At 46.1% G+C, this 21,074-nt stretch overlaps 3 protein-coding genes across 4 annotated transcripts in view; all 3 read right to left on the reverse strand.

Moving 5' to 3' along the window:
• LOC123757937 (monocarboxylate transporter 9) overlaps positions 1–21,074 on the reverse strand; it is a 589,339-nt gene that overhangs the window by 472,845 nt on the left and 95,420 nt on the right. The window lies entirely within an intron of this gene.
• On the reverse strand, positions 223–1,290 carry LOC138367452 (involucrin-like). Its single transcript, XM_069329110.1, has one exon. It carries the CDS (start codon positions 1,288–1,290, stop codon positions 223–225), a length of 1,068 nt encoding a protein of 355 aa, XP_069185211.1.
• Positions 9,713–12,889, reverse strand: LOC138367453 (seminal vesicle major clotting proteins-like). The gene is made up of 2 exons (XM_069329111.1): positions 12,883–12,889; positions 9,713–10,659 (listed from the first exon to the last, which is right to left on the reverse strand). The coding sequence occupies exons 1-2, from the start codon at positions 12,887–12,889 to the stop codon at positions 9,713–9,715; spliced, it is 954 nt and encodes a 317-aa protein (XP_069185212.1).

Raw genomic sequence — 21,074 nt, forward strand, 5'->3', positions numbered from 1 at the left:
CACCATACCCATCACTCCCTCCATCACCATACCAAGATGCTTTCCAAATAAATTTCTATACTCCGCCTCCAACAAGTTAGTACTGAACTATCATAATTTGAGACCAACTATCCAAGTGTTGCTTAACAAGCGTCCATTTGAAGGGTAAACCAGAGGCTTTCTGGACATTTATTATTATTATTGTTTCAGCTACTGGGAACAACTAGTTCCAAGTAGCACGGTCTATGGTGATCCCGGAGTGGACTTACCTGGCAAAATGTGAACATTTTGGTGGTCCATCACTACATGTTGGTACTCTTGGTGGTCCATCACAGCATGTTGGTACTCTTGGTGGTCCATCACTACATGTTGGTACTCTTGGCGGTCCATCACTACATGTTGGTACTCTTGGCGGTCCATCACAACATGTTGGTACTCTTGGCGGTCCATCACAACATGTTGGTACTCTTGGTGGTCCATCACATGTTGGTACTCTTGGCGGTCCATCACTACATGTTGGTACTCTTGGCGGTCCATCACTACATGTTGGTACTCTTGGCGGTCCATCACAACATGTTGGTACTCTTGGTGGTCCATCACATGTTGGTACTCTTGGTGGTCCATCACTACATGTTGGTACTCTTGGTGGTCCATCACAACATGTTGGTACTCTTGGTGGTCCATCACAACATGTTGGTACTCTTGGCGGTCCATCACAACATGTTGGTACTCTTGGTGGTCCATCACAACATGTTGGTACTCTTGGCGGTCCATCACTACATGTTGGTACTCTTGGTGGTCCATCACAACATGTTGGTACTCTTGGCGGTCCATCACAACATGTTGGTACTCTTGGCGGTCCATCACAACATGTTGGTACTCTTGGTGGTCCATCACATGTTGGTACTCTTGGTGGTCCATCACTACATGTTGGTACTCTTGGTGGTCCATCACAACATGTTGGTACTCTTGGCGGTCCATCACTACATGTTGGTACTCTTGGTGGTCCATCACAACATTTTGGTACTCCTGGTGGTCCATCACTACATGTTGGTACTCCTGGTGGTCCATCACTACATGTTGGTACTCTTGGTGGTCCATCACAACATGTTGGTACTCTTGGCGGTCCATCACAACATTTTGGTACTCCTGGTGGTCCATCACAACATGTTGGTACTCTTGGTGGTCCATCACAACATGTTGGTACTCTTGGCGGTCCATCACTACATGTTGGTACTCTTGGTGGTCCATCACTACATGTTGGTACTCCTGGTGGTCCATCACAACATTTTGGTACTCCTGGTGGTCCATCACAACATTTTGGTACTCTCGACCAAATAGTTACTGTATGTACCCTCATACCAGGAGGGCTTGTGTCTGTCTCCCTCCAAATCCTCAATAATACATCGACATCATACGCGCTTAGCGTATGCGTTAAGGGCAGATCACCGCTTACGAACGACACAATAAAGCATATATAAAATGTCAATTCACTCACCTTAACTAACTTTTACTTGACTGTCAAAGGTAAAAATACCAAAGGTATACAAATATTTTACCTGGACACACTATTGTCCAATAAAAATACCCTCAGAACACCTGCCACATTACTAAGAAAAAAAACGACGTGCCCACCAGATTAATAAAATAACTTCTCTCTCCAAAGCCTACTGTATTTGGAAATAATTAATATATAACCAAATTTTATACAATTGTAGGAGACCTTGAGGCAAAGGGTTTCAAAAGTGTGTGTTGATTGCTTACGACTGGGATTAGAGGGTCCTAATTCAAGAGTCCGTGAATTAGGCTACGGCCGCTGTTTCTGTTCATCTCCTGCTAATTGCCTTCGTTGTAGTAGAGAATTTAGTAGTTAGGATGTTTGACAATTAAGATATGTGTGTTTAAATAAATCACACACCTGTAATTTAACAAAATATTTCTATCTGCTTTTAATTTTAATATTTGATTAATTTTTAGATTAAAATCATTTTTATATGCAATTAATTATATTATTAATTTTTATATTCAATTAATTTAAGATTCAATTAATTTTTAGACTCAATTAACATTTATATTCAATTAATTGAGTATATATTTGGTTATATTATCAAATAATTTTCCTTTTTTCAAATTTGTTATTTAATAAAGTCACTGGCACTGATTTAAAATACAAAATCAATAAAATAAATTGTACTCAACCAACAACAGTCTGAAAAAAAACACAGATTCAGAACTAGCTTCCCAATAACCTGTTCTAATCAGCGAGCCACTCTATTAAGCAAGTAACTGAATTAACATTGAATACATTGAATACAATTGAATACAATTAACATTGCGTATGGAGGAGATGAGACGAGATGTACTTGATATTCAGTGATACAGTGAGAAATTAAGCGAGTGTCAAGACAGTTTAAGTGAGCGATGCGGGGTGCAGTCTAACAATTAATTAGATTAGTTTAATGAATGTGTATATAAGGATTGTATGTCGCCAGAGACATGTGAAGCTGTATCCGACATTAAAGGATCTGTATTTTCTGTGAGATTGGTGAGTTTATTGTATGGATTGCTTGTGTTCTAGAGTAGTCACGGAATATCCGAGTTAATAATTCAAGCTTTACCCGCGTTACAGCGATAGCTGGAGCTGTGGTGGTGATATTGGTAGAGATAGACGGTGGTGATAGTGATGGAGGTAGGGGGGTGGCGATAGTGATGGAGGTAGGGGTGGTGATAGTGATGATGGCGATGGGGGTGATAATGGTGGGGTGACAGTGGTGGTAATGGTAGTGGTCAAGGTAGCGGTAGTACGGACTGCAGTGGTAGTGGCGATGAACGTGATAGTGACAGTGGTATCACTGGTGAGGGAGGTACAAGAGGTATTATGGTAGTGGTTGTGGTGACGAACCTAACCAACCCCCCTCTCCTGGTTCCATGCTAGAGCTTAAAACCCCATGGTACTGATTAGACCAAAGACATTCAAAATTTAATTACCAATGATATTTAACATTTCTTCAAGTGAAAAAAAAATAAGTCTCGAAAGAATCACCGGAAACGTCTTTTCAAGGCTCTTTCATCTGTATTTCTTCCTCGTGACTTCGACGGAGGACAGGAATGTTGAGGATATTTCTAGTCTGTCGAGAAGATTTCCAGTCTCCTACAACGAGTCCCTTTGCTCACCTTAAAGTCACGAGGCTTCTGCACAAGACCTGTGATTTTAGGCATGTCAGTAGAGTGTTTTCTCCGCACTCTTCTGGTTTATTGGTTGAATAACTAATCAACTGGGAGATTCATACCTCTGGCGTGTTAAATATCTTGGGTTAAATCTTAAGGAGTAAACATTATTTTTGTGGATGCTTCAGCTGCAAGCATCACGAGGCTTCGGCCTCGCGTTGCCATTATCCACAACGTAAGGATTCTGTGAAACTAAACTTTTGACTCTGAATTGATTTACCGCCACCAGTTCACTGTGCAGCTGCAGCTCATCCTATGAATTGCCGTGCAGCAGTACAGCTGAAGTCACAAAAAGGTTAAGAACATATCAGGTGATTATAGCACGATATACTAGAGATAAGCCATTTACATAAATTACAATGACTTATCTAAATGTGGCTACCATGTGAATATGTCTAGTATGTCTAAGAAGTAACAACAGAGCATAGGTTTGCTGGACGCTATCTCAAGATGTCTGGATGTGTCACAACCTAAGACTTAGTATTCAAGTGCCAGGAACTGCATCTATGCCAATATTATTATATTTCACATGCTTGACATTGTCATACAAGCTGACCTCACAAGGATACACGAAGTCACAGCCATAGTCTACCTCTGACAACACGAAGACACAGCCATAGTCTACCTCTGACAATACGAAGACACAGCCATAGTCTACCTGTTACAACACGAAGACACAGCCATAGTCTACCTGTTACAACACGAAGACACAGCCATAGTCTACCTGTTACAACACGAAGACACAGCCATAGTCTACCTGTTACAACACGAAGCCACAGCCATAGTCTACCTGTTACAACACGAAGCCACAGCCATAGTCTACCTCTGACAACATGAAGACACAGCCATAGTCTACCTCTGACAACATCTTGCATTCTACTGAGCATTACTCTATACAAGTCATTCAGAGGGATGATGAATATGCAAATTCATATTTTAAATCCTTTACTCCTCAAAGTATTCTACTTGAACAATATTCAGCGCTTAACATAACATTTTTTGCCCCTAATGTGCTAAAGGTGAAGCCGAGGACCATGTTGCATGCATCTGTACGTTACTACTTATACTCGCCTCCTTGTGCTTACATAACTGAGCGCCAACTCTTGTGCTCACATGTTGTTTATGTCACCTGTGTGACGCGTGCAAACGATCCCGACACACTAGGACCAAACAGATCTCCATTACGTTAACTTACACTATGATTGATGGCAATAACAGATGTCTGCTGCATTGGTACACAAGCAAGAAATCGACCAAGTAGAGCGTTGAGGACGTGAGTAGTGTGTGTGTCTAGTGCTAATGGGTCGCCTACAGGGAAGTCGGGGTTAATTAACACCTTCACATGTGTAGTCCCAGAGTTAATATGAGTGGCTGCTCTTTGAATCCATCTAGAAACACTAGTTCCAATGCTTTCAACTGATACAATATTGGTTATATTATCACGCACAATCCTATCATAAGGCAGTGATTCATATTATAAACTAGTCGCCTCCGGCGGCAACAATCAAATCAAGCTTCTATCTATTATCCCTTGTTCTGCTGCCCTAGTTCTGAATGTTTTATCTTTGTAAATTTCCTATGTTACTTATCATTATTATGTCCCCCTCCTGTCTCTATCTTCTTTAGTGTGTTGGTCAAGTTCCCTCAGTCTTTCATCGTAGATCAAGTCCTTTACCTCAGGAGCGAGCTGTGTTGTACATCTTTAGACTTTTCTTTTTAAGGTGAGGGTTCCATACAGGGGAGGGGGGGGGGAGCTGTATATTCAAGAGCAAGTACAAGTTCAAGTTCAAGTATGTAAGTATGTTTATTGAGACAAAAAAAAAACACATCTCAAAGGTATGGAGTAGCTTAGGCTATTTCTACCTCCGAACAGTATTCAAGAGCGGGCCTTACATGCGGTGTACAGCGCCTGTGGCACTCATGACTCTCTCAGGGAAGTGAGTCACATTGCTCAGCGTCACTATTTCTGAACGCTCTTTATTGTGAACCATCGTGAATGAATCCGAGGTCACGTAGCCGTCGCCTCCTCGGGGAAGGAGAGAGAGAGACGACCATCAACACAGCTTGACTTGCCATGACATGGTAGGAGGAGGCTAGTAGTGAGTTCCCGCGCACACAGACCGGTCAGTAGCTTGGCTTGGTGTGCAGGGGGTAGGCTGGCGAGGTGAAGCACACGAGGACGACGGCCAGTATGGCGCGGCACACGAGGACGACGGCCAGTATGGCGCGGCACACGAGGACGACGGCCAGTATGGCGCGGCACACGAGGACGACGGCCAGTATGGCGCGGCACACGAGGACGACGGCCAGTATGGCGCAGCACACGAGGACGACGGCCAGTATGGCGCGGCACACGAGGACGACGGCCAGTATGGCGCGGCACACGAGGACGACGGCCAGTATGGCGCATACGTCTGACGATATTCTGTTCATGCGTGCTTCTGGCATTATATCTGAGATTATATCTATTCCCAGGTCTCTCCCTTTCTGATACAAGACTATGTCTAATCTTCAGGTTATACCGCTATACATATCTTCTTATTCCTGTTCTAATCTTCAAAACTTTGCATTTGGCTGGGTTAAATTCTACCAGCCATTCTTTAGGTCACTTCTGAATTAGTGTATCCAAATCCGTATCTAGAGCATCACAGATTCTCTCTCTCTCTCTCTCTCTCTCTCTCTCTCTCTCTCTCTCTCTCTCTCTCTCTCTCTCTCTCTCTCTCTCTCTTCACAGTCTCTCTCTCTCTCTCTCTGTGTTCTCTTTTCATTTATTTTGCATTGCCTGCAAACATCAACAAATTGGCCGCCAATAACCTGTCAGGTCATTCATACATATTTGGAAACCTGCTTGATACCTGCTTGATGGGGTTCTGGGAGTTCTACTCCCCAAGCCCGGCCCGAGGCCAGGCTTGATTTGTGAGAGTTTGGTCCAACAGGGTGTTGCTTGGAGCGGCCCGCAGGCCCACATATCCACTACAGCCCGGTTGGTCCGGCACTTCTCGACGAAAACTATCTAGAAACAAGATGGGTCATCGCACCGACCCTTTCACTGTAAATCTTTGCTTTTTTAGTCCAAGAGGCACTCTCTCACCAACTTTAGGACTTTTCAAGCTACACCAGCCTGCTTTTCAAGCATAAGTAGGAGTCTCTTGCGCGGGGCGGTATCACATGCTTTCTGAAAGTCGAGGAAAATGCAATCAGCCCATCCTTCTCGCTCTTGTTTGATTTCCGTCATCTTATTGTAAAACACCAACAAGTTTGTCAAGCACGATGTCGTTTGCTTGAAGCGTGTTGATAATTTGAGACAGAATTGATCTGTTCTAAATGTTATACAAGTCTGCTTCGAATCAGTCTCTAGTAACTTTCAGGAAATACTTGTTAATGATAGTAGTTTAATTTAACGGTTCTTGTCTTCTATCTTGTATACTGGCACCACATTAGCAGTTTTTCCAGCAGTACGGAAATTCTCCCGTTTCCAGAGAGAAATATTATAGCAAAAGGAATGCATAGTGCTTCAGCTGCCTCCTTCAGCATCCAAGGCGAATTTTTTTCTGGTCCTATAGCCTTTTACATCCAATTATTATAGTTGCATTCTTACTTCTGGTGTCACATGCCATGATGTTACAGGACTTTTGCTGTTACTGCCATTTCAGTGAGACTTTTCTGTGGAAGTGCCCGTTCGGTTTGGGCTCTCTTAACTCTAGGGGCAGATCAGGTTCCAGCTTAAATACCTCCTGGAAGTTTTGTTAAGCTTCTTACATACTGATCTTTCTCCTTGTGGCTTCCCTAATTGTTGTTAAGTCTGATCACTTGGTCGTTCACAGTCATCTTTAGCTGTGGAACAGTTTCAGAAGGAACGTAGCCTCGTATGTTGTCATTCTTGTATTGCATTTTTGCCACACTCTCCTATCTAATTTTTGTGCACTAATTTCTGGCCCTTTTTTTTTACAAACATCGTGATTTCCTTCGGTTCTGTGTTTTCTCTATTTCTTAAATGCCCTTTTACTTCTTGTCTTTAACTCCAGGCATTGAAGCATGGACTAATGCTCTTCTTGATTCCCTTATCCCTTGATCACCTTCAATTTCCATCTCATTATGTGTGACGACCAGGTCTAGCCTAGCTGCGTCTCCACCATCCCTCCTTGAGCCTCCTTCCTCATATGTTCCATCAGGAAGTTCCTCCCTATCACTTTGTGTTTGTGTGTACTCACCTAGTTGTCCTTGCGGGGGTTGAGTTCTGGCTCTTTGGTCCCGCCTCTCAACCCTCAATCAACTGATGTACAAGATCCTGAGCCTATTGGGCTCTATCATATCTACACTTGAAACTGTGTATGGAGTCAGCCTCCACCACATTACTTCCTAATGCATTCCATTTGTCAACCACTCTGACACTAAAAAAGTTCTTTCTAATATCTCTGTGGCTCATTTGGGCACTCAGTTTCCACCTGTGTCCCCTAGTGTGTGTGCCCCTTGTGTTAAATAACCTGTCTTTATCTACCCTGTCGATTCCCTTGAGAATCTTGAATGTGGTGATCATGTGTGTGTGTGTGTGTGTGTGTGTGTTTATTTACTAATTGTGCTTGCAGAATCCAGCTACTGGCTCTTGGACCCCGTCTTTCTAACCAATCTATTTTCCTCCATTATGTCTACTATATATATTTCTCTAACACAAACACACATCCTCAGGAAGCAGCCTGTAGCAATTGTCTAACTCCCAGGTACCTATTTACTAGCAGAACAGTTCGTGCATTCTGTTCGACGTTCGTGCATTCGTGCAGGCAGGTCATGAGGACCACTCTGCAAGCACAGTATGCAACACCCGAGCATCGATTCCCATAATCCGCAGCTCCCATCCCCCCTTCCCACCCCCAACCCCCCCCCCCCTCCTCCTGACCTCTGCGTTCCCCAAGGCGTCGTTCACGTGCGCGATTGTGCCACTTAACCAGATATCTTAGAAATACAGTGACCATTACATGAGCTGATCCCTCTGTCGAGACGGTCTGCCACAGCCAACCACGTCTCCCTGACCAGTCTGAAGTATAATCTCTACATGTCTGCCAGCACGAGGGAAGCTGGACTCTTCGACCCCCCTGAGAGGAAGGTAGACTCTTAGACCCCCTAAAAGGAAGCTGGACTCTTCGACCCCCCTGAGAGGAAGGTAGACTCTTAGACCCCCTAAAAGGAAGCTGGACTCTTCGACCCCCCTGAGAGGAAGGTAGACTCTTAGACCCCCTAAAAGGAAGCTGGACTCTTCGACCCCCCTGAGAGGAAGGTAGACTCTTAGACCCCCTAAAAGGAAGCTGGACTCTTCGACCCCCCTGAGAGGAAGGTAGACTCTTAGACCCCCTAAAAGGAAGCTGGACTCTTAGACCCCCCTGAGAGGAAGGTAGACTCTTAGACCCCCTAAAAGGAAGCTGGACTCTGAGACCTCCCTGAGAGGAAGCTGGACTCAGAGGCAACTGTATTATCTCAAGTTAATACAAGTTAATACAAGTTTATCAACTAGAGCACTACAACAACCATATTCGGGAGCTACAGTGAAGAATCTCATTAATTTATTGATTTCCCCCCATCAAAATCGAAGGACGGACTTCGATTAAGTCCGACGAGAGTCCTGCTACTGACTAAGTCCGGCTACAGACGAGAGCGCCAGAACAACCCTGAAGAAGAGTTGCTTGAGGGGGTCGTATTGCAGCGAATATTGCAGTTGCAACTGGTGTAGCGAGGGCATGCAACACGTGAGCAGGATGTCCGTGCCCCTGGTTATCATTGACCAAGATGTTGCAACGCCTCGCATCATCTTTCATGCAACCATCTCAAGAGAGCTTCGACTACCTGTGCAAGTACACGCAGTTGGTGAAGATGTGGGGGGGGGGGAAGGGGGGGGGAGATATAGGGGGGAAGGTGGGGGAGGGTTGGGGTGGGGGGGGGGGGACAGTTACCCCCACCACTTGTTTAAACGAACACTACCTCGTTACTAGCATTAACAACCAAAATAGTTTTTAACAATCGAGAAGAAATCCCACATAAACAGCCCTGCAGCCTTGGTTTAACAAGGGACTCTCCAGCAACTTCCCCTCGTCTTCTGACGGTTAGTATTAACAACCATCTAAGAAAAGTATAAGCAAAGGTCGCTCTAGTATCGCCACATACGCTCACGTGGCCAGACACGCTCACGTGGCCAGACACGCTCACGTGGCCAGACACGTTCACGTGGCCAGACACGTTCACGTGGCCAGACACGTTCACGTGGCCAGACACGTTCACGTGGCCAGACACGCTCACGTGGCCAGACACGCTCACGTGGCCAGACACGCTCACGTGGCCAGACACGTTCACGTGGCCAGACACGTTCACGTGGCCAGACACGTTCACGTGGCCAGACACGCTCACGTGGCCAGAAACGCTCACGTGGCTAGAAACACTCACGTGACCAGACACGTTCACGTGGCCAGACACGTTCACGTGGCCAGAAACGCTCACGTGGCCAGAAACGCTCACGTGGCTAGAAAACACTCACGTGGCCAGGAACGCTCACGTGGCCAGACACGCTCACGTGGCCAGACACGCTCACGTGGCCAGACACGCTCACGTGGCCAGACACGCTCACGTGGCCAGGAACGCTCACGTGGCCAGACACGCTCACGTGGCCAGACACGCTCACGTGGCCAGACACGCTCACGTGGCCAGACACGCTCACGTGGCCAGGAACGCTCACGTGGCCAGACACGCTCACGTGGCCAGACACGTTCACGTGGCCAGGAACACTCACGTGGCCAGACACGCTCACGTGGCCAGACACGCTCACGTGGCCAGACACGCTCACGTGGCCAGACACGCTCACGTGGCCAGACACGCTCACGTGGCCAGAAACGCTCACGTGGCCAGACACGCTCACGTGGCCAGACACGCTCACGTGGCCAGACACGCTCACGTGGCCAGACACGTTCACGTGGCCAGAAACGCTCACGTGGCCAGAAACGCTCACGTGGCTAGAAACACTCACGTGGCCAGGAACGCTCACGTGGCCAGACACGCTCACGTGGCCAGACACGCTCACGTGGCCAGACACGCTCACGTGGCCAGACACGCTCACGTGGCCAGGAACGCTCACGTGGCCAGACACGCTCACGTGGCCAGACACGTTCACGTGGCCAGGAACACTCACGTGGCCAGACACGCTCACGTGGCCAGACACGCTCACGTGGCCAGACACGCTCACGTGGCCAGACACGCTCACGTGGCCAGACACGCTCACGTGGCCAGACACGCTCACGTGGCCAGACACGCTCACGTGGCCAGACACGCTCACGTGGCCAGACACGCTCACGTGGCCAGACACGCTCACGTGGCCAGACACGCTCACGTGGCCAGACACGCTCACGTGGCCAGACACGCTCACGTGGCCAGAAACGCTCACGTGGCCAGAAACGCTCACGTGGCCAGAAAACGCTCACGTGGCCAGAAACGCTCACGTGGCCAGAAACGCGTTCCATTTTCCTTACTCAGACGGTAAACGTGGGAGAAATCAACCAGTCCGAAAAACTTATGAAATCGCTGTTATTTTTTTTTTTAATTTCTACCACAAACGTGGCCAGACATTTACAATGCTAACCAGCATATATACATTTTCTTCTGTCCTCCATGGACAGGCTGAGAGATCTGTTAAACATATAGTTCAGTAATTTATTGAACAATCACAGACGGTGGCTGTAATGCTTTCAAAATGCTAACCTACATCGCATATATTACATAACTGATGCAGTGCATAATCAATCTATGGTACAAGTCTATTATGTTACTACGCATTCCAGCTCATTTAGATAATATTTACAGAGTTCAGCATATCTCAACCCAGGAAGAGGGGGGGAGGGAAGGCAGTCAATATGGGACATTCTACAATATAATGTTCATGTTTTCTCTTTCACAAAGTTGACACATGGTGTATTCGACACTTTCACAAAGTTGACACACGGTGTATTCGACACTTTCACAAAGTTGACACACGGTGTATTCGACACTTTCACAAAGTTGACACACGGTGTATTCGACACTTTCACAAAGTTGACACACGGTGTATTCGACACTTTCACAAAGTTGACACATGGTGTATTCGACACTTTCACAAAGTTGACACACGGTGTATTCGACACTTTCACAAAGTTGACACACGGTGTATTCGACACTTTCACAAAGTTGACACACTGTGTATTCGACACTTTCACAAAGTTGGCACACGGTGTATTCGACACTTTCACAAAGTTGACACATGGTGTATTCGACACTTTCACAAAGTTGACACACGGTGTATTCGACATTTGACTTTTGAGAAAGCTGCCAGATACGTCTATATCCCAGGCGTATTCTGGCCACTATAACATCACATTGCCGAGTTCTTTGCTCTATTAGTTCCATATATAAATATCTCCTCGCGATATTTATCATAATGTTTAATGGTGCAGCTTTCAGGTCTTAAGTGAATTTGTTAGGTCAGTAAGATTTTCATCAGATATTTAAGTATTCTCTTTGTCCCTGCTAATAAAATACCCATATTAATTACTACTACTGGTCTACTACACGCTGTCTTTGCAAGCATGTCAACAGTGTCATGCCATGAGATGCCAACTGGTGAATGGTATCCATAGAAATTTAATTTCATATCTATTTTCTCTAGCAGCTGAAACATTAATTCTAATATTACTGACTATTTTCTGGGTGTTGCTACTATGTGAGTACAATTACATAAAGTAACTCAGAGTCACAGTATATAATTCCACATCCTTTTACAAATTTAGTGGCAAGGTATATGCCTACAACTTGGGTTTGAGTCGTACTGCTTCAGTCACTGACGCGCTTCACTGCGCTATGAGCGAGATATGATTGTTTAAATATATTACAAGCACATCCGGTACATCTTCCACCTTCATCTACGTCGGTACAGCATTGAGTTACACATCGTTACCCCATAACCTGAGCACTCTCAAGTATGCTTGTAACTGTTAACTGTTGTAATAACATAGCGTATGCACCGTCTTTCTTGGGGGGGGGGGGGCATTTACGATATCAAATAATAGACCTCAGCTATCCCATACATTAATTAGATAACCACATCTCTAGGGTATGAAAGGAACCGCCCGGAGAGAGCTTCCCGCGCGCTGCCTTACAAGCGACTAAAACCGTTAGTATATTCTACCTTAAACACATTTCATAACACTTACTAAGGCGCGTCTGGGATCATCCCGGGCGTAGGTTTCGAACCTTCATCACGGCCCTTGTTGATTTCTACATTTCATAAATACGATTCTTGTTTTTTTCTTTTTTTCTTTTTGCATCTGTACACTAGAGAATTCAGTTGCGAACATTTAGGCAATTATTTTTAGTTATAACCCAATACATAACCTAGAAAACGCGAATTTATTATAAACATCTTTCACATCCCTGAGCAGGGGGGGGGGGGCGGGAAGCCCTGAGCGGGGCCCCAAGAAGCCCCAAGAAGCCCCCAAAACGTATACAGTCGGGAACACGTTCAGAGGTCGCACCGCCAGCTTTAACAAAGATATCAACAAAATCTCATAACCTAACGTCTATATTGATCAATGGAGATCAATATTAACCAAATTGATCTCCAATAACAACAACATCGCCCCCCCCCCCCCCCCCGCGGCCGGCACTAACCAAACATCTCGCCAAGCGTCAAGCCCAACCACTACGACGCGACAGGAACCAATAAACACGTGTGAGACAAGGCCATCGCTGGCAAAATTTCCAGTTTCTCGCTTCAAGAGCATCGGGTTAAAAGGAAAAGATCCAGTTTTTGGTACAATAAAAACGAGGAGGGGAAAGAGGAGAAGAAAATGGGGAGAAATATGAGGAGAATAAAGAGGAGATAGAAAACAAGTATAATGAAAGCAGTAGATATACAGAAGGGGAAGAGTAGGAGGACAAGGAGTATGCTGAAGCTGAAAATGTAAAGATTGGAGAAGGTCACGGACAGTGATGCTGTAGGAGGCAGTGATGCTGCAGGAGGCAGAGACAGTGATGCTGCAGGAGGCAGAGACAGTGATGCTGCAAGAGGCAGAGACAGTGATGCTGTAGGAGGCAGAGACAGTGATGCTGCAGGAGGCAGAGACAGTGATGCTGCAGGAGGCAGAGACAGTGATGCTGCAGGAGGCAGAGACAGTGATGCTGCAGGAGACAGAAACAGTGATGCTGCAGGAGACAGAAACAGTGATGCTGCAGGACAGAGACAGAGATGCTGCAGGAGGCAGAGACAGAGACACAGATGCTGCAGGAGGCAGAGACAGTGATGCTGCAGGAGACAGAGACACGGATGCTGCAGGAGACAGAGACAGTGATGCTGCAGGAGACAGAGACACGGATGCTGCAGGAGGCACAGACAGTGATGCTGCAGGAGGCACAGACAGTGATGCTGCAGGAGGCAGAGACAGTGATGCTGCAGGAGGCAGAGACAGTGATGCTGCAGGAGACAGAGACAGATGCTGTAGGAGACAGAGACACAGATGCTGCAGGAGACAGAGACACAGATGCTGCAGGAGACAGAGACAGTGATGCTGCAGGAGACAGAGACAGATGCTGTAGGAGACAGAGACAGTGATGCTGCAGGAGACAGAGACACAGATGCTGCAGGAGACAGAGACAGTGATGCTGCAGGAGACAGAGACACGGATGCTGCAGGAGACAGAGACAGTGATGCTGCAGGAGACAGAGACAGTGATGCTGCAGGAGACAGAGACACAGATGCTGCAGGAGACAGAGACACGGATGCTGCAGGGAGACAGAGACACAGATGCTGCAGGAGACAGAGACAGTGATGCTGCAGGAGACAGAGACAGTGATGCTGCAGGAGACAGAGACAGTGATGCTGCAGGAGGCAGAGACACGGATGCTGCAGGAGACAGAGACACGGATGCTGCAGGAGACAGAGACAGTGATGCTGCAGGAGACAGTGATGCTGCAGGAGACAGAGACAGTGATGCTGCAGGAGACAGAGACACAGATGCTGCAGGAGACAGAGACACGGATGCTGCAGGAGACAGAGACAGTGATGCTGCAGGAGACAGAGACAGTGATGCTGCAGGAGACAGAGACAGTGATGCTGCAGGAGACAGAGACAGTGATGCTGCAGGAGGCAGAGACAGTGATGCTGCAGGAGGCAGAGACATTCCCTTCTTAAATCTATCCATCCCTGTCCACTCTTATATAATCTAGGTACACCACTATTATCTTGAGAATACTTGAAACCACTACCCAGGGCCAGCATGACAGAGGTCTTACGGAAACTGTTCTAGCAATCAAAAGAACCTGTTTATTTCCCTTGATTTTAATGCTAGAAGAACAGTGGCAATTTTCCAGCTGCCTCGTACCTCTCCTATTTTCAATTTGACATATTGTATATCATCAAGAGGTGTGCATATGTATAATACATATAACCCGTGTGTCTGCTTCCCAGTGTCAGGACTGATACGTGCCGAGTTTGGTGTTTTTGTAATGGTTCCTCCAGCATTAGTGAGATGGTAGAATACATACACAGTAATTACACACATATTACAGAGCCTGAAAATTAAGCCGTAATTGTAGACAGTTGGTGGCCTTAGCTCTCCGTTAGGACCCTGTAATTAGCGTAGTTTATTGTACATAACTAGAGGTCACTCAGCAACTATGTCTGAAATAGCAAGGAAAAGTTCCATAACTTGAAAAAGTATAGCAGGGTATTAATTGCGATAAATCTGACCTGAATGAAGTAGCGGTAATTTAAATAAGGTTAAATAAGCTCTATCTATTAACCAACAAACTTTGTAAAATCTCTTTATGTATGTACCTTACCTAAGTAAACATTTATTATTTATTTATTTATTTATTATAATAATATTTAGTAATTTCTTACTAATCAGAAAGCCCTCCAAGCTTCATTTTAGCTCCAACAGCTAAACACCAACTCTCCAGACTCAACAACACGAAAACCTTTAAGTCACCGTGGAGCAACTTATGCCCCCCCCCCCACCCTCCACCCCAGGAGCCAGCACAGGACACCAATCCAGTAACTTCCACAATCTCGGTTTTCTTCGACGGCTGGGGAATGGGTGAGATTAATATTCCGCCAAGCACACACCGAAACTACGACGTTGGTACAACGTTCGAACAAGTTTTAACACCTCCTAACCAGTTATAACAACTAATATAGCAAGATATAGCAACGTTCTAATACGTCATAAACACGTTAAGCCAAGTTGTAACAACTTTATTACAAGTTGTAACCTGTACTTGAGGTCGATCTCGAACCCATTGTTGATGTGACGACTTATATTGAATTTTGTAACTAGCTCATCAAGATTGTAACTTGCTTAGCTAAATGAATTGTGGGGTTCAGTCCCTGAGCCCATTATGTGCCTCTGTCACCCTTTCCACTACCGCCCACAAGATGGGTATGGGGTGCATAATAAATGAACTAAACTAAACTGTAACAAGCGGAAAATAGAGACAGTTTCGGTTTGTGTTTCCAGGGAAGTGTGGGGAGACTAAACAAATATTTAATATTGTATCGGTTTATTAATGTCCCACAGTCCCCAAGTGGGCATATGAAGGCATACACGACGTTGGTTTATGGTGAAACGTAAAGAAAGGTGAAGCGCCATGCAACCTCTGAAGAGTCAACTAACACAACACATGTACCCCCTACCTACCTTGAGGCTACCTTGAGGTGCTTCCGGGGCTTAGTGTCCCCGCGGCCCGGTCGTCGACCAGGCCTCCTGGTTGCTGGACTGATCAACCAGGCTGTTAGACGCGGCTGCTCGCAGCCTGACGTATGAGTCACAGCCTGGTTGATCAGGCTGTTGATCAGGCCCTATTAGACTGTTTTACAGGAACTTCTTTTCGACGGCTCATAAAACGGAGGAAAGTGTCCTGAAATATTTTATTAATAAGAACGTTATCCCTACAGACAAAAATCAGAAAATACAATTGACAATTTACTACAAAAACAACAAAATGGCCAACCTACTCATGAAGAACTCCCCAGACACCAAACAGAACGCCTTGAAGGAAACCAACGTCGTCTATGCCTTCACATGTCCACTTGGGGACTGTAAGCCCCAAAGAACTCAGTATATAGTCAAGACAACAACGTCTCTTTCTAGGCGATTAACAATGCACAAACAACAAGGCTCCATCAAGAACATATAATCTCTAATAAACGAGATGTATTTATTGCTTATCTCAATAAACATACTTGAACTTGAACGTGATCTCTTCTCACAACCAGACTATCACCAGAGAAATCTTAACAAACAACACAGAAATCATTGATAGATACAGCAATAGCAGGAGACTCGACATCAGCGAGGCACTACACATCAAAAAGTCAACACTTCAAGACCCCGAAGCAATATAGAAGCAGCAAGAGAAAGTATGGGCCAATAGGCCTTCTGCAGTTACTTTCATTCTTATGTCTTTCATACCCATTTAATACCCACCTCACCCAAAACATTTGTGTCATATCACCTCACCCAAAACAAATAAAAAGCATGATGTATGTTATGTGTAAACCAAGTCTTTGAAAATGTAAGAAGCCTTACGAAACGCTTTCAGGCGTCAGACCAAAAATAAAAATGTAAAAAATGAATTTTGGAGAGTTAATTTTTCAATTACCTTCGACAGTGAAGAGAAACGTAAGAAATATTGAGAAGATTCGTGTTAGAATTATAAATCTTACCCTACCCTTTCGGTCACATTCAACAACATTATATATGTATATATATTATATATATATATATATATATATATATATATATATATATATATATATATATATATATATATATATATATGTTAGCAACCCCAATCCCAATGTCGGCAACTGGCACGCGTCTCACACCACACGCCCTCCGAATTGCTGTGGCCCTCCGCCTTGCTGCCCCAATCCACACCAAATATAGGTGTATTTGCTGCGAGGTGGTGGCTGACAGGTACGGCCACCATGACCTACTCTACCAAAGCACAGGGGGATGGCATCGAGGCACAGTGAAGTTAACGACATCATCAAGAGGAGTCTCACCACAGCTGGATGCCCAGCTGAAAGAGAGCCCCGTTACCTAACGCCCTGTAACACTGATGCTCTTATTGGTCGCCCAGATGGTAACACAGTGAACCCCTGGAAGAATGGCAAGCAGTTGGTGTGGGACTACACGTGCCTAACAACCCTGGCTAACACCTACATTGACTTCAGTGTTGCACAAGCAGGTGGCGCTGCCACTGACAGGGAATCAGCCAAATCACGTAAGTACAGAGAACTGGATCACCACTACAATTTTGTCCCCATTGCTTCTGAGACACTCGGCGCCTGGGATAAGAGTGCCACCAGTTTTTTTAAGGAACTGGGTTCTAGGCTAATTGAAACGACAAGGGACCCTAGAGCTACCACCTTCCTTTTCCAGCGCCTCAGCGTGGCGATACAGAGGGGAAATGCACACTGCATTCAGGGTTCCTGCCCGCCATCTGAGGAGCTGGAGGAACTCGACAACTTATGATAATCATCTTTGTCCCCAATACGTAACCCCATAAAGCTGCCGCTAGAACAGTTAGGCAGGCAGCAGCCGACATGCTGAAGCCAAAACAGCTCTGGTTTGGCATGCCCCAAGAGTGTGAGGCAGCGGCTCATGCAGCTAGAGCCTACATTACCAACATCGTGCAATGTTGGCAATGTTGGGCAGGAGACAGTGCCATTATGACTATATAGCACCTGGAAGGGATGAGGATAAGGATTTGGGATGGGACGGGGGGATAAAGAATGGTACCCAACCACTTGGACGGTCGGGGATTGAACGCCGACCTGCAAGAAGCGAGACCGTCACTCTACCATCCAGTCCAAGTGGTAGAGAGAGAGAGAGAGAGAGAGAGAGATGGAATGCAAGATACAGAGGAATCACGAGTACGAAGAGAAAAACTGAAAAGATAAGAGAAAACTGAGAAGGTGGAAAAATTGAGACGTATACTGAAAAAAATCCGACACTCTGAAGGAAAGGACACACTGGAAAATAAAGTGAGCAGAAGTGTGAGGTGCAGGGAAACAGAAAGGGGTTGGGAGGGAGTGAATGAAGTGGAGAAAATTAAATGACCATTAATAGATAAGAAGGAAATGAGGGTAGACGGGGTGGAGCAGGCTTATACTAAGAGGGTCAGAAAAGTAAACAGCAACAGAGAAGAGGAGGGACGGGACAAACAAGAAGACAGAGGACGGAGAACCAATGATTTGGAGGTAAAGGAGACAGCTGCCTGCAGCACCAGAGGACTGCGGCCGGCACGCAGCTGCAGCCGGCGGCCGGCACGCAGCTGCAACCTGCTAGGCTAGAGGTCGCTAGTGAGCGGTTGCTAGGACGCGTTGCTAGGGGCCCACAGTCTTCCGTGATTATTGCCGCCTCCACCAGCTGCTCCACACTTGTCTCAGCCGCCTCCACCAGCTGCTCCACACTTGTCTCAGCCGCCTCCACCAGCTGCTCCATACCTGCCTCCATCAGCTGTTCCACACCTCAAGAGGATGTATCAAGAGGATAACATCAGCAGCATATGCCAGGTTGGCTAACATAAGAACGGCCTTTAGAAACTTGTGTAAGGAATCTTTCAGAACATTATATACCACATATGTCAGACCAATCCTGGAGTATGCGGCTCCAGCATGGAGTCCATATCTAGTCAAGCATAAGACTAAACTGGAAAAGGTTCAAAGGTTTGCCACCAGACTAGTACCCGAGCTGAGAGGTATCAGCTACGAGGAGAGACTACGGGAATTGAACCTCACTTCGTTGGAAGACAGAAGAGTTAGGGGGACATGATCACCACATTCAAGATTCTCAAGGGAATCGACAGGGATGATAAAGATAGGCTATTTAACACAAGGGGCACACGCACTAGGGGACACAGGTGGAAACTGAGTGCCCAAATGAGCCACAGAGATATTAGAAAGAACTTTTTTAGTGTGAGAGTGGTTGACAAATGGAATGCATTAGGAAGCAATGTGGTGGAGGCTGACTCCATACACAGTTTCAAGTGTAGATATGATAGAGCCCAATAGGCTCAGGAACCTGTACACCTGTTGATTGACGGTTGAGAGGCGGGACCAAAGAGCCAGAGCTCAACCCCCCGCAAGCACAACTAGGTGAGTACAACTAGGTGAGTACCTGCCTCGGCCGCTTCCACCAGCTGTTCCACACCTGTCTCAGCCACTGCAGCCCCCGCTAAACAGATGCAAACAGAAATACTTTGAAACTCAGAAAAAAAAATTACGCTTTGGAAAATGTGTTTGAGGGTGCGGGTAACTTGGGACAGTGGTCCCAAGTTATGGAAAAGACTGCAGTGAAAAGCGCGCGCCTGCAGGAACGAGCCTAAGAGGATTAAGCCGCAGACCCAACTTCCAAGAGCGGGATCAGATTCTTCTACGCCTGAATCATTCTCCTCCACGCGCACAACCTGATCCCCTGAACGTGACTGGTGGGGGCAATTTTTGGTTTACACAAAAGTAAACGTCCTATAAATGGACATTACATTGTGTGTTTTATTTTATCGGTGCTGGAATATTGTCTTGGTCGAGCCAGGGTTCACAACCAGGTATCAACCACGTATTGAACACATGATCAATCTCCTTCATTTTGGTGAGATCAATACATCCTGTCCCCCATCCCCCCTAACCCATATGTCACTTAAACATACACTTATTGATGACCAGACCACACACTAGAAATTGAAGAGACGACGACGTTTCGGTCCGTCCTCGACTTGAGAATCGACTTGAGAATGGTCCAGGACGGACCGAAACGTCGTCGTCTCTTCAATTTCTAGTGTGTGGTCTGGTCATCATACTTCAGCCACGTTATTGTGACTCATCGCCTGCATACACTTATTCACAAATGCATATACACGCAAAATACCAAAATTGAAGTTACAAGTATGGGAGCTGTATGTGTGCAACTTACCCGCCTTCAGGGAACGTCGCTTTTCGATCGTATATGCGTTATATAAGGCGAACAATTGTCGTACTGGAAAATGGAAGCGGCTGGCGTAAATGACGTACTGTCCCGTTTTCTGTTTTGGGTCCTCTGGTAGGTTAGGATTAGACACTTTAAATTGACCGTTTTCTTGACGTTGGTAAACCGTAGGAAGACCGGGCTGCTCTATGTGATAAAAGCTGCAACATTATGCAGACTCCTTGCTACAGTTTTCAGTTCAACTAAAAATGGGGGAACTATCACAGACGTGTAAAGCAGGTACTGAGGTCAATATATAAGTAAGGAGAACGACAGGAGCCAGGGACCATCTGGTCACCACTTGGTCCGGGAGACATCTCCCGTCACGCAGGGTGCAGTCGCGCCTCCACAGATCTCCAGTATCATCTATTGATACTGGTAATGGCTCAAAAGGGCCACCACTTACGGGCTATTCATGCCCGTGCCACCTCTTGGGTGGCTTAATCTTCATCAATCATCAATCAGGAGCCAGGGAGCTGCCGACCGGTATCAATAACAACCATCCTCTGCAGCGTATCACAAACACTAACTAAAAGAAGACTCGTAAAGCACTTGGAAAATATTACAATTCGTGTTCAAAGCTCTGCCTGGCTTCACCGCTGCACGGCGAGGGGGGGGAGTATTATCAGGAGAAAGCGCCAAGCCATTACGACTATATAGCACTTGGAAGGGGTCAGGATAAGGATTTGGGATGGGACGGAGAGAGGGAAGGAATGGTGCCCAACCACTTAGACAGTCGGGAATTGAACGCCGACCTGCATGAGGCGAGAGCGTCGCTCTACCGTCCAGCCCAAGTGGTTGGGTCGGGGGGAGGGGGGAAACAACACCAACGTG

This window comes from Procambarus clarkii, chromosome 22 (assembly GCF_040958095.1).
Source record: "Procambarus clarkii isolate CNS0578487 chromosome 22, FALCON_Pclarkii_2.0, whole genome shotgun sequence".
In the NCBI taxonomy this organism is placed as follows: Eukaryota; Metazoa; Arthropoda; class Malacostraca; order Decapoda; family Cambaridae; genus Procambarus; species Procambarus clarkii.